At 44.5% G+C, this 12075-nt stretch overlaps 1 protein-coding gene across 10 annotated transcripts in view; it reads right to left on the bottom strand.

The window, feature by feature from the left end:
- Nucleotides 1–12075, bottom strand: part of blnk (B cell linker) — a 158850-nt gene that overhangs the window by 69748 nt on the left and 77027 nt on the right. For 2 of the 10 annotated variants that reach the window (XM_062976130.1, XM_062976131.1), the window contains exon 1: nt 975–2200. The exons of the other annotated variants lie outside the window; for them this stretch is intronic. In XM_062976130.1, coding sequence (XP_062832200.1) covers nt 975–1021 — 47 coding nt within the window. In that variant the 5' untranslated portion in view covers nt 1022–2200. Of the gene's footprint in view, nt 1–974; nt 2201–12075 lie in introns of those variants that run through there. 10 annotated transcript variants of the gene reach the window in all.

Genomic DNA, 12075 nt, shown 5'->3' with positions numbered 1-12075 from the left:
GTGAGGGTTGAAGTTTTTCTGTAGTTATCTATCTTGTGTGTAGGTTTTCTGTAGACTGTGTGGCCCAATTTAGTGTCTTCTAAAATCAGGACAGTAAAAAAAGCACACCACTCAGAAAACAGAGGGATTTCAGCCGTGAATCAATCAGGGCTAGCTAACACCTCCCAACAAAGGATTCCCCCAGGCAGTAAGCAGCCAGACCTTGGTGCTGAAAGGCCATTAAATGCTAATCAAGGTAACGAATTGCAGCATTCATACTTGCTGCACCAATTCATACTTGCCGCACTATTAATAGCTATTCAACCTGGGCAACAGATTCCACAAGGTAGAAAGCGGCCAGGCTTTTAAGCTGCAAGACTATTCAGTGCAATTCAAGTGGGCCAAATAAAGATTCCCCTACAAAGGAAGTAGCCACCCTCTTTGATTGAGGGTGCTACTCCAGCTTGCCAAACAAGGATTCCCCTAGGTATAACACAGCCAGGCATTGAAGCTGCAAGGCTGTTCAGTGCAATTCAACCAGACCAACAAAGGATTAACCTTGGTAGAAGGCAGCCAGGCTTTGAAGCTGCGATACTACTCTGTACTATTGAAGCTGACCAACCAATGCTAATCAAGGTGGCCAATCTCAAACAGACAAGAGTTCTTTCTCCCACTCTGGACATTATTCCACAGATACAGTATATAAACCCCACTTGCCTAGTTTTCGACAGACCTCACAACCTCTGAGGATGCCTGCCATAGATGTGGGCGAAACGTCAGGAGAGAATGCTTCTGAAACACGGCCATACAGCCCGGAAAACACACAACAACACTACAAAGATTGTTTCTACCGATGCCTTCTTGGGGAAGGAGGGTGGGACTTCTACCCAAGGCTTCACAACCATTTCTGTGATTGCCTAAAAGTCGGAGAAAGCAAACCAAAGAACAGAACAGAACAGACAATAAGGAGGGAGGGAAACGCCACCGAGTCCTACCTGAGCTTCTGCCCTGCCGGCACCGTGATTTTGTTGATCTTGTCCATGCCCAGCCTCAGCAGAGAAGGGCATCAGACTCGGAAGGTGGGCAGTGGCGCCGGCGAGGAAGGAGAGGCAATGGTGTCCGGCTCGCCCTGCAGAGTGTCCGAGCGAGGATCGGAAGAGGCCAAAGAGCGCGCGTGGGTTCCCGGAGGAGAAGCCCAACTCGCCCGAGCGCCCGGTCTGGTTTCGGGCTTCCCGTCACCCGTCACGTGAGCCCAGGCGCAGCTTGGCCGGCAAACTTCGTGCAGGGAAAATCCACACCTCTCGGCCTGGGAAACGCCCCCGACGGAGTCCCTTTGCTCCCGGTCCTGGGCTGGGGTTGTTTTTCTTCCTTCGCGGGCGCCCCGGGGCCTTTCCTCAGAAGAGAAGGAGGCTTCCCGCAAGTTGACACCTGAATGTCTGGCAAGGAGCTGCCTCCTCCTCCACCACCACCCACCACCTCCTCTTCTCCCCTCCTTCCCCTCTTCTTTTTCTTCCGCCTCCTCCTCTACTTTCTCTCCTCCTCCTCCTCTCTCCCTTCTCTTCTTTCTCTCCCTCTCCTCCTTTTCATCCTCTCCTCCTCTTCTCTTTCTTCCACTCTTTCTCCCCTCCTCCTCCTCTTTTTCTTCTTCTTCTCTCTTCCTCCTCTTCTCGTTCTTTTCCTCCCTCCCGTCCTCATCCTCTTTTTCCACTTCTCCTCCTCTCGTCCTCCTCATCTTTTTCTTCTTCCTCTCTTCCTCTTTTTCTCCTACTCTTCTTTTTCATCCTCTCCTTCTTATACTCTTCTTCCACTCTTTCTCTCTTCCTCCTCCTCTTTTTCTTCCTCTCCTCTCTTCCTCTTCCACTCTTCTTCTTCTGTTCTTCCTATTCTTTTTCTTACTCTTCTTCCTCTCTTCCTCCTCTTCCACTCTTTCTCTCTTCCTCTTCTTTTTCCTCTTCTCGTTCTCCTCTTCTTTTCCTTCCTCCCCTCCTCATCCTCTTTTTCCACTTCTTCTCCTCTCGTCCTCCTCATCTTTTTCTTCTTCCTCTCTTCCTCTTTTTCTCCTCCCTTTCTTTTTCATCCTCTCCTCCTTATACCCTTGTTCCACTCTTTCCCTTATCTTCATCTCCTTTTCTTCCTCTTCTTCCTCTTCTTTTCCTCCTATACTTTTTCTTCCTCTCCTCATCTTCCTCTTCTTTCTCTCTGCCTCCTCTTCTTCCTCTTCTCATTCTCTTCTTCTTTTCCTTCCTCCCCTCCTCTTCTTCTTTTTCCACTTCTTCTCCTCTCATCCTCATCGTTTCTTCTTCCTCTCTTCCTCTTTTTCTTCTCTTCTTTTTCCTCCTCTCTTCTTTATACACTTCTTCCAAACTTTCTCTTCTCATCTTCCTCTTCTTTTTCTTTCTCTCTTCCTCTCCTCCTCTTCCTCATCCTCTTTATTCCTCTCTTCCTTCTTCTTCTCTTCTTATTCTTTCTCTCTTCCTCTTCTCCTCCTGCTCTCCTCTTTCTTCCCCTCCTCAACCTTTCTTCTGACACCTTTTCTCTTCTCCTCTAATTTTTCTTCTTCCTCTCCTCTTATTCTACTCTTCTCCTCCTCCTCCTCTTATTTTTATTCCTCTCTTCCTCTTACTTCTCTTCCACTCTTTCTCTTCCTCCTCTCTTTTTCATCTCTTCTTCCTCTTCTTCCACTCTTGCTCTTCTCCTCCTTCCTCCTCCTCTTCTTTGTAGTTTTTAGCCTTCTCTACCAAAGAGTGCTGCCGCCTTAACCAAAATACTACAACTTCCAGGATTCCATAACACTGAGCCATTACAGTTTAAAGTGGTGTCAAACTGCATCAGTTCCTTAGTGCAGACCCAAAGTTCGCTTTGCATTTTGAGACAAGGCAACAATATGATGGGAAGCAAGGATGTTCTATTTTTCTTTGTGGGTCTTCCACATTCACACGTAGTATTCCTTCCAAATCAGATATGGGCCACATCCGCAGATGCCAACACACCCTCCAGCATTCCTGATTTGGCAGAGACAGTCCCGATTAATCTTCTCTCATCTCACATTCCACACCACTTTGTTGTTGTGTGACTTGAAAGTTCTTTTTTGAAGACAGAAATTGAAATAACTCCAGATTTCTCATACATTGGTTCATGCGTCAATCAGAATGTAGACAAGAAATAGGAATAAGACTGTGATTTGGGAATGCCACTACTTCTGAACCCCTCCTTTTTTCTTTTCTTTTTTACTGTTAAGCCATAATGGGAGTGTTGCCAATCTATTTAAAAGTATAATCACTATTCATGGAGATTTCCATAAATTGCAGTTTATTATCTTTATTCCCATGTATTAAATGTGAGAGAAAACTTGCTTGGCATCTAACTAGTATCTTCACCTGGAAAAGAACATTGATCTTGATGGATGTTTGGCTCGTGCCAAGGTGCATATGTTCCTTCCAAAACATGAGCTACTTCCAGACAGAAATCAATAGCACTGTGAATTTCCACTGATTTCTCTAAGTGAAATATGATGTTTGTGCATTGTCTCGCCAGCCTCAACAAGTACATCTAGTTGGAGCACAGAATGATGAAAGGATGTTACATAATGCGCTGTGTTGCCTATTTGATATTTTATTATTAATTTCAATGTTTTTAATTTGCTTTAATCATAGTAAAGGTAAAGGGTTCCCTTTGTCATTAAGTCTAGTCATGTCCGAATCTGGGGATTGGTACTCATCTCCATTTCTAAGCCGAAGAGCCACCATTGTCCGTAGACATCTGCAAGGTCATGTGGCCGGCATGACTGCATGGAGCACCATTAGTTTTCCTGCAGAAGTGGTACCTATTGATCTATTCACATTTGCATGTTTTTGAACTACTGTTGGCAGAAGCTGGGGCTAACAAGAGGAGCTCACCTTGTTCTGCGGATTCTAACCACGGACCTTCTGGTCAGGAAGTTCTGCGGTTTAGTGGTTTAACCTGCTTTACCACCGAAGCCCTTTAATCATATTGATAGTTTAATTGCACTTTTAACTTTTAGCTGTATTTATTATTTTTGTATTTTGTCTCAAGTTGTTGTTGTTATTTGTATTAGTGTTCATTATTTCCCTTTCTATATATCTTTCAAGCAGTGATTCCATCAGGCTCTTTATCTTGCAATGCTCATTCATTCAGATTATAGTGACTTGCTTTTGGGTTTTTTGTTTAGCTTCCCATTATTTCTGCAGAGGTGCCACTGCATTTTCTTAAGAGCTGTTGCTGAGAGAATTGGACTTTTACCTTCAAAACACACCGAAAATATATTTTGAAAAGTTTATGGAGGCTTGTGTGTGACAGCTTTGGTCCAATAGTCTTTCAATTTGTCATGAGTAGGATCAATTGTCATATTTTAGCATATAATGAGAAGAAAAGTAGGGATTATGTATTCATATGTTTATTTTTAAATGGTCTATGTTGCATACTTCATTAGGTATCCCAGGACACAATGGCAGACTGGATCTATAAATATTGGCTGCCAGGAGACAAAGGGGGGGCCACTACTCATAACTGCAAGGCTATCATTTAATTTTTATAAGAAATAAAAATTAAGTGCTCTTCCAGCAGTCACCAGCCAATTCCTCTGCAATGCCAGAAATACAGCTTAATGGTGTAATGTTAGAAAATGTTGATCATTTCCGCTACCTTGGCAGCCACCTCTACACAGAAGTCAACATTGACACTGAAATATAACACTGCCTGAGCTCTGCGAGCGCAGCATTCTTCTAAATGAAGCAGAGAGTGTTTGAAGATCAGGACATCCATAGGGATATCAAGGTGCTTGTTTATAAAACTATTGTCCTCCTAACCTTGCTATACACCTGCGAAATGTGGACTGTCTATAGACATCACACTCAACTCCTGGAATGATTCTATCAGTGTTACCTCCAAAAAATCCTGCAAATCTCTTGGGAAGACAGGGAGACAAATGTCAGCATGCTGGAAGAAACAAAGACCACCAGCAATGAAGCGATGCTTCTACGCCATCAACGGACTGTAACTGCTATCTCCGAAAGTAGTTACAATACTACCAACTCAAGAATGGAAAATGGAATGTTTATTTATTTACAACATTTCTACCCCGCCTTTCTCACCCGAGGGGACTCAATGTTGGTGGACAAGAAAAGAGATTTAAAGATGGGCTCAAATGCTAACCTAAAAAACTGTGGCATAGACACTGAGAACTGGGAAACCCTTGCCCTTTAGTGCTCTAGCTGGAGGTCAGCTGTGACTAGCAGTGCTATGGAATTTGAAGAGACACGAATGGAGGAAGAAAGGGAGAAACGTGCCAAGAGGAAGGCACGTCAAGCCAACACAGACCGGGACCACCTTCCACCTGGAAATCGATGTTCTCATTGTGGAAGAACATGCGCGTCAAGAATAGGGCTCTACAGTCACCTATGTATCCACCGCCAAGACACTACACTTGGAAGGCCATCATACTCGGACAACGAGGTATAAGAAATAGTAAAGATACATGCCTATATAACATATGTGTTGGCTTTGCATCACTCGATTCAGAATAATTTTTTCAGAGTGATTTATTATAGTCTTAAATATAAAGTATTCTTGAAAAATTATTTTATTATTTGTTTTATTAGAATCGTAATATAATATAAATTTTAGCTGTATGCAGTAATAACATTGGGACTTCTGTAATATTTTCAAGCTATTAAAAGTTCATTAATATTTTTAATATATTGTCTAATACTTAAGGGGGCCACTTGCATCAGGCTAGTTCCCCTGGCCAATTTTGCCATAAAAGTTTAAAGCACAATGTAAATTAATAGATTAACAGAGGAAGTAGATTTTGTAATGCTCCCTTTGTTCCTTTCTAATTGAGCAGATATCTATCTATCTATCTCTATCTATCTCTATATCTATGTATTAATGCTAGAAAAATAACTGCCCTGCATGTGACAAAGGTTTTGTTGTTACATTTGTTTTTATATCACTTTCCCCCCAAATTAAAAAGCACATTGAGACCATCCAAACTGCAGAGTTTGATACTCCATCCTATGGAATCCAGGAATTTATAGTTTGTTGTGGAGCCAGAACTCTCTGCCATAGAAGGGTAAATAATACCCTGCAAAACCCCAAGTCTCAATTCTGTTGCAGTGTATGTCATATCAGCCACGCTGTGTCTCGATCAAGAGATAAAAATGATTGGTATTTATCATCATCATCATCATCATCATCATCATCATCATCATCATCATCATCAAACTGCTATAATTCTGGGTCCTTATGATATATCTGGGTGTGGGAATTAACCTTCAACGGTCCTGCCCATTCTTACAAATATCATGCCAGCTGAATTTACTTCAAATATTTGCCAAGGTAAATGAAACTCCCATGAAGGAAAAGTGTGGATGTGTGTTATTAACAGCACTTTCATCCTGTCCATAGCCATCCTGTCTATTTGTCTCGGCACATGTTTACTCTGTAATTACAGCTGCAACACCCTTTCTTATTACTTTGGGATTTCTGAGGTTTTATAATTACTTCAGTCAGTTTCAGCCTTTCTGCAGCCACAAGAGCTAAAAACAATGCTACAACAGTGCTACTCAACCCCCCTTTTAAAAACATGTACTACTTTGAGGTGAAGAAAACATCTCAAGCCCTTCAAACATGCCTTCCCAGATTTTTGTTAAAATATGAAACACCAGAATCCAAGCACGGATATATTTAGAGGGAAAATAGAGGAGAAAGTTTAATTTTAAGTGTCTGCAGCATGGTGGATTGATGGAGAGACGCTAAAAGTGTTTCAGATAATACTAACTACACATATATAACACACTCTATATAGCATGACTCAGAGATAAACAAAGACAAAGGAAATATATTAAGTGCACCACTGCATGGCCATAGGATGATAAAATAAGCTGCACACTAAAAGAGCAATAGGTATAATTTCTTGTCTTATTTTCCAGGTAAAAGATTACAATAAACATGTTTTTTCCCCCCAAAGAACATGTGTTGTGTGCCTTCAGGTTGTTTCCAACTTATGATGACCCTAAGGTGAACCTTTAATGGAGTTTTCTTGGCCAGGTTTGTTTGGAGGAGTTTCTCTTTGTCTTCCTTTGAGGCAGAAAGAGTATCACTTTTCTAAGGTCACCTAGTGGGTTTCCATGGCTGAGCAAAGACTTGAACCCTATTTTCCAAAGTCATAGCCCAGGGCTCAAACCACTACACCACATTAGTTTCACTGAAATCCATTGGGACAACACCACTGGTTGAGAATCAATCTTGTAGAATGAAATCATGTTCAGTTCTCTTCTCGAAAGTCACCAGTGTTGTTAGATGTATTAAGTGTTCTACCAAGATAACTAGGTAAAGGTTTTCCCAGACATTAAATCTAGTTGTGTCTGACTCTGGGGGTTGGTGCTCATCTCTATTTCGAAGCCAAAGAGCTGGCGTTGCCCGTAGACACCTCCAAGATCATGTGGCCAGAATGACTACATGAAGCGCCGTTACCTTCCAGAAATGTAAACCTTCCAGAAATGTATTAGAATCTATAGTTTGAAATCTATAGAATAGACATATCACAAAAAGATATGACCCACTAGAAAAGACAATGGTGCATACAAGATAGAAGGCAGCAGGAAAAGAGGAAGACCTCATTCCAGGCGGATGGATGCGATCGAGGTAGTCATGGACCTAAGTCTGCAAGACATGATGATAAGGTGACCTGAAAGTCTCTTATTCATAGAGTCACCATACATCAAAGTCAACTTTACAGCTTTATTTTACAATGATAATACCAAAAGATATAAGGAATGTAGAAGCTGCAAAGCGTAAAATAGCAGAAGAAGGGAAAGCAATGTTAGTTTCATGCTTTTATAGTTGAAGTAATATGCTTGGCTGCCTAATGCTCCACTTGCATAGGACCATTAATTCATGGGTCTAAAGCAGTGGTTCCAAACCTTTAGGCCTCCAGGTGTTTTGGACTTCAGCTCCCACCATTCCTAACAGCTGGTAAGCTGGTGGGGATTTTTGGGAGTTGTCCAAAACACCTGGAGGCCCAAAGATTGGGAACCACTGGTCTAAAGTTACTTAGTTTCACCGTTTTCAATGGAAGGCCATTCACACTAGCACTTTGATTCTTCTTTAACTGCCATACCAACATCCTATGGCATCCTGTGATTAGTACTTTGTTGAGACCCTAGAGCAGTGGTTCTCAACCTGTGGGTCCCCAGATGATTTGGCCTTCAACCCCCAGAAATCCTAACAGCTGGTAAACTGGCTGGGATTTCTGGGAGTTGTAAGCCAAAACACTTGGGGACTCACAGGTTGAGAACCACTGCCCTAGAGCTCTCTGGCAGAGAATTCTAAATTTACCTCCAAAAACTGCAAATCCCAGGTTAACTTGGGACATCACTGTCATGGAACCAAGTCCCAGGGCTGAATTTCCAAGCCCTGGACTTGGAGTCATAACATAAATAATCCTGGAGGCACCTGGCAGAAGAAGATAGAATGAGCCTGGGAACTCGGGGTTGAAAGTATAAACAATTATAATTGGTATAGTGTGTGGGAATAGTAGAAATGTGATACAAGGGGTGGGGTTTGATGATGATATTTGCGTGTGGTGTTACGTTGCATCAGAGGTGATAAAAATGATTGTATGTAAACATTAGGTCATTCTCGACTTTTCCCAAAGTCATGCATTCTTCAATAAAGATTGGATTTGAGAGCAGCTATCTTTGATCTGCGTTCAGACTGATCCTTTGAAGTGAGCCTGACATTTAAGTCGAGAATGCCGTTCTCACCCTCCTGCGGATTCGCAGTGAAGTGATAATGAATGAAGAAGGAGATCAAAGTCCAAATGGAACAGGGAGGCCTTTGCCAGGGGCCCGGCCGTTGGGGGAAGAGACGCTGCAAGCCATAGCTTCCTCTACGGGGTACCCCAGGCCGAACGGCGTGACCCAGAGGATTCCCAGAGGAGGAAGAGGCGTTTCTGCGGCTGCAGAAACCAGTTGGGGATCTGGAGGAAGCATGCTGGAGACCGTGGCCCTGTGGTTATCCATCCTGGAAACTAATTTATCCAGGCTGTCGGAAACCGTGGGGAGGTTGGTGCCACTATTGGAAGAGAATCTCCAAAAGGAGCCCACCCGATATGGCGCCGAGAGAGAGCCAAGTAAAGAAGGAGATTGGAGCCAGAGGGGCCAGCGCGCCTCAACGCAGAGCCCCGTGGAGGCGAGGGGCGAGGGGGATGAGGAATACTGGCAGGAACTGGAGTTCCGAGACAGAATGGCGCGCGAAGTGGAGCGCCAGCAAGCTCTGGGAACTCTGAGGCCGCCAACTCCAACAGAACTTCCAACCCCCCGAATGGGCGTCGGGGTGGAAAGACCACTGGGGCCAGGGATCGGGTCCAGTGGATTAGCGGACGAAGGCGGAGAGGAGCCGGAGATCCAGGAAGAGGAGGAGGACGTGCCGTACGACGAGGGAAGGTGAGGTGCGGCAGCTACAGCGAGGCCCGCATTCGGATGGGTGGAAGGGCCAACAGCAGCGGCAGAATTTCGGGAGCCGCGCAGAACGACCGCCGGAGTGGGGCGCGGCGTGTTCAAAGGGGCCGTCCAAGGAAACCCGATGCAACCCTTCCCCATGCCTCCCAGACAGCATCAACGGGCCACAGAATGGATGCAAAAGAGGGAAGATCTCAAACTGGAATACGGAGGGGAATCATCTGAACTGAACTTTTTCCTCATTAGCATCAGAGGATATATGGAAGACAATGCACACACATTCCCCTCCGAAGCAAGCATGGTTCGGGCCATCGGCAACACACTAAAGAGAGGAGCGGCCAGCTGGTATTTGCAACTACATGCCAGACGCGACCCATGCCTGAGGTCAGTGCCCCGCTTCCTCGCCGCACTGGAAAACCGGTTCAGAGACCGGCTAGAGCAATTGAGGGCTCGAGACCAGCTCAAAGGAATAAAGCAAAGGGACAAAACGGTGCCCGAGTACGCAGAGGAATTCCTCCATCTCGCGGAAAGGGTACCAGAGTGGTCCGAAGTGACCAAAGTGGAGATATTTAAAGAGGGACTACGCCCCGAGGTTTTTAGTTGGGCAGCGCACAGAGACGACCCAGAAACACTCCAGGGCTGGATACAACTAGCGGGGCGCGTCGAATCCACCCTGGCCCAAGTAAAGCGTTTCAGGGGCGGCGGCGGCCAGCAAAGACCGGTGGCGAGAGGGCGAGGAGAAACGAGGAAGCAGGAAAGGCCCGGAGGGAGGCCGGGGATCCCCTTCAAAGGAGATGACAACAAACCCAAGCCGGGATGCTTTGTATGTGGGAAGACGGGCCATCGAGCAGCAGAATGTTGGGCCCGGAAGGGGGAGCCGCCAAAACCCTCAAAGCCCAAGCCAGCAGCCGGGAGACGAGCGGAGGAGGAGGTGCGAGCCCCAGAATCTCCGGAAAGGCTGGTGAGTCGAGACAAACGCATGCTAGTAGTGCCAATCTGCCTATCGGGGCTAGAGAATCGGGCCACCTGCAGGGCATTCGTGGATTGCGGTTGTTCTAGGAACATTATAACTCCGGAACTAGCAGGAGCGCTGAAATGCCAGCAGACGTTGCTTGACTCCCCGATTGCATTTTCGCAGCTAGATGGATCAGTTGCTGCTGGGGAAGTATCTACAAAGGAAATACGGGGGGTCCCATGTAAAATAGGCAAATGGGAAGGAAGAATATCCTTTGTGATAGCCCCTATTGCCACATACCACGTAATACTAGGGATCCCATGGCTCGAACAGGCAAATCCCGAAGTAGATTGGAGAGGAAAGAGCCTAGCATTTAAAGAACAACAGACGCAATGGGAGATAAGCAAAATAGCAGGAGAGGAGGACGAGGATGATGAAGCAGGTGAAATAGACCCACAGCTATTGCCACCTGAATACAGAGACTTTGTGGATGTTTACAGTCAGAAAGAGGCAAGTAAATTACCTCCCAAGAGGAATATAGAAGTAGAAATTGAAATAACCCCAGGAGCAAACTTACCAAAACCAAAAGTGTATCCCATGTCTGTTCAGGAGAAGGAGGAATTGAGGAAATATATTGATAAGAACCTGGCGCGAGGCTTCATTAAGCCATCCAATTCTCCTCTCGGAGCCCCAGTGTTATTTAGGAGAAAGAAAGACAACTCCCTAAGATTGTGCATTGACTATCGAAATTTAAATGCAATTACTAAGGACAATAAATACCCTATGCCCTTAGTAAAGGATTTAATTACCGTATTGAAGAAAGGGAGCATATTTACTAAACTTGATTTTATTGAAGCATATCATAAATTAAGAATCAAACCTGAGGATACTTGGAAAACTGCATTTTCCTGCGCATTCGGCCATTTTGAATATAAAATTTTGCCATTTGGGTTAAAAAATGGCGGCAGTTGCTTTATGCAGCTTATAAATGAAATACTGCACCCATTGTTGTACCGAGGGGTATTCATATTCCTTGATGATATATTGATCGTGAGCGAAGATAAAGAAAAGCACGTGGAATTGGTCCGGGAAGTTTTGCAGAGACTAAGGGAAGCAAAGCTGTATGCAAAACTGTCCAAATGTGAATTTAATAAAACTCAAATTGACTTTCTGGGGTATCGGATATCTCCAGAAGGGTTAGCTATGGACCCGTCTAAAGTATCAGACGTAAAAGAATGGGGAGTACCCCAAACAAGGAGGCAATTGCAATCATTTCTGGGGTTTGCAAATTTTTATAGATCGTTCATAAAAGGCTTTGCGCAAATAACCGCACCCCTTACTGAACTTTTAAAAACAAAAGGGAAAGGGGAGACAGCAAAAGTGAAAGCTCCTGGCGCCAAACTGAGTTGGACGCCAGAATGCCAAAAGGCATTCGAAACCCTAAAAGGATGCTTCACAGAAGAACCCATCCTAAAACACCCCGATATCAAAAGCCCTTTCATAATCCATTGCGATGCTTCAGACTGTGCATACGGGGCAGTACTATTGCAAAAGGATCAAAATGGGAACTTAAAACCTTGTGGATATTTGTCCCGGAAGTTCAGTGAAACTGAAAAATGTTGGCCCATATGGGAAAAAGAGGCATTAGCCATATTAAAA

The sequence above is a fragment of the Anolis carolinensis genome, chromosome 3 (assembly GCF_035594765.1).
Source record: "Anolis carolinensis isolate JA03-04 chromosome 3, rAnoCar3.1.pri, whole genome shotgun sequence".
In the NCBI taxonomy this organism is placed as follows: Eukaryota; Metazoa; Chordata; class Lepidosauria; order Squamata; family Dactyloidae; genus Anolis; species Anolis carolinensis.
This window is presented reverse-complemented; position numbering and strand designations above follow the sequence as displayed.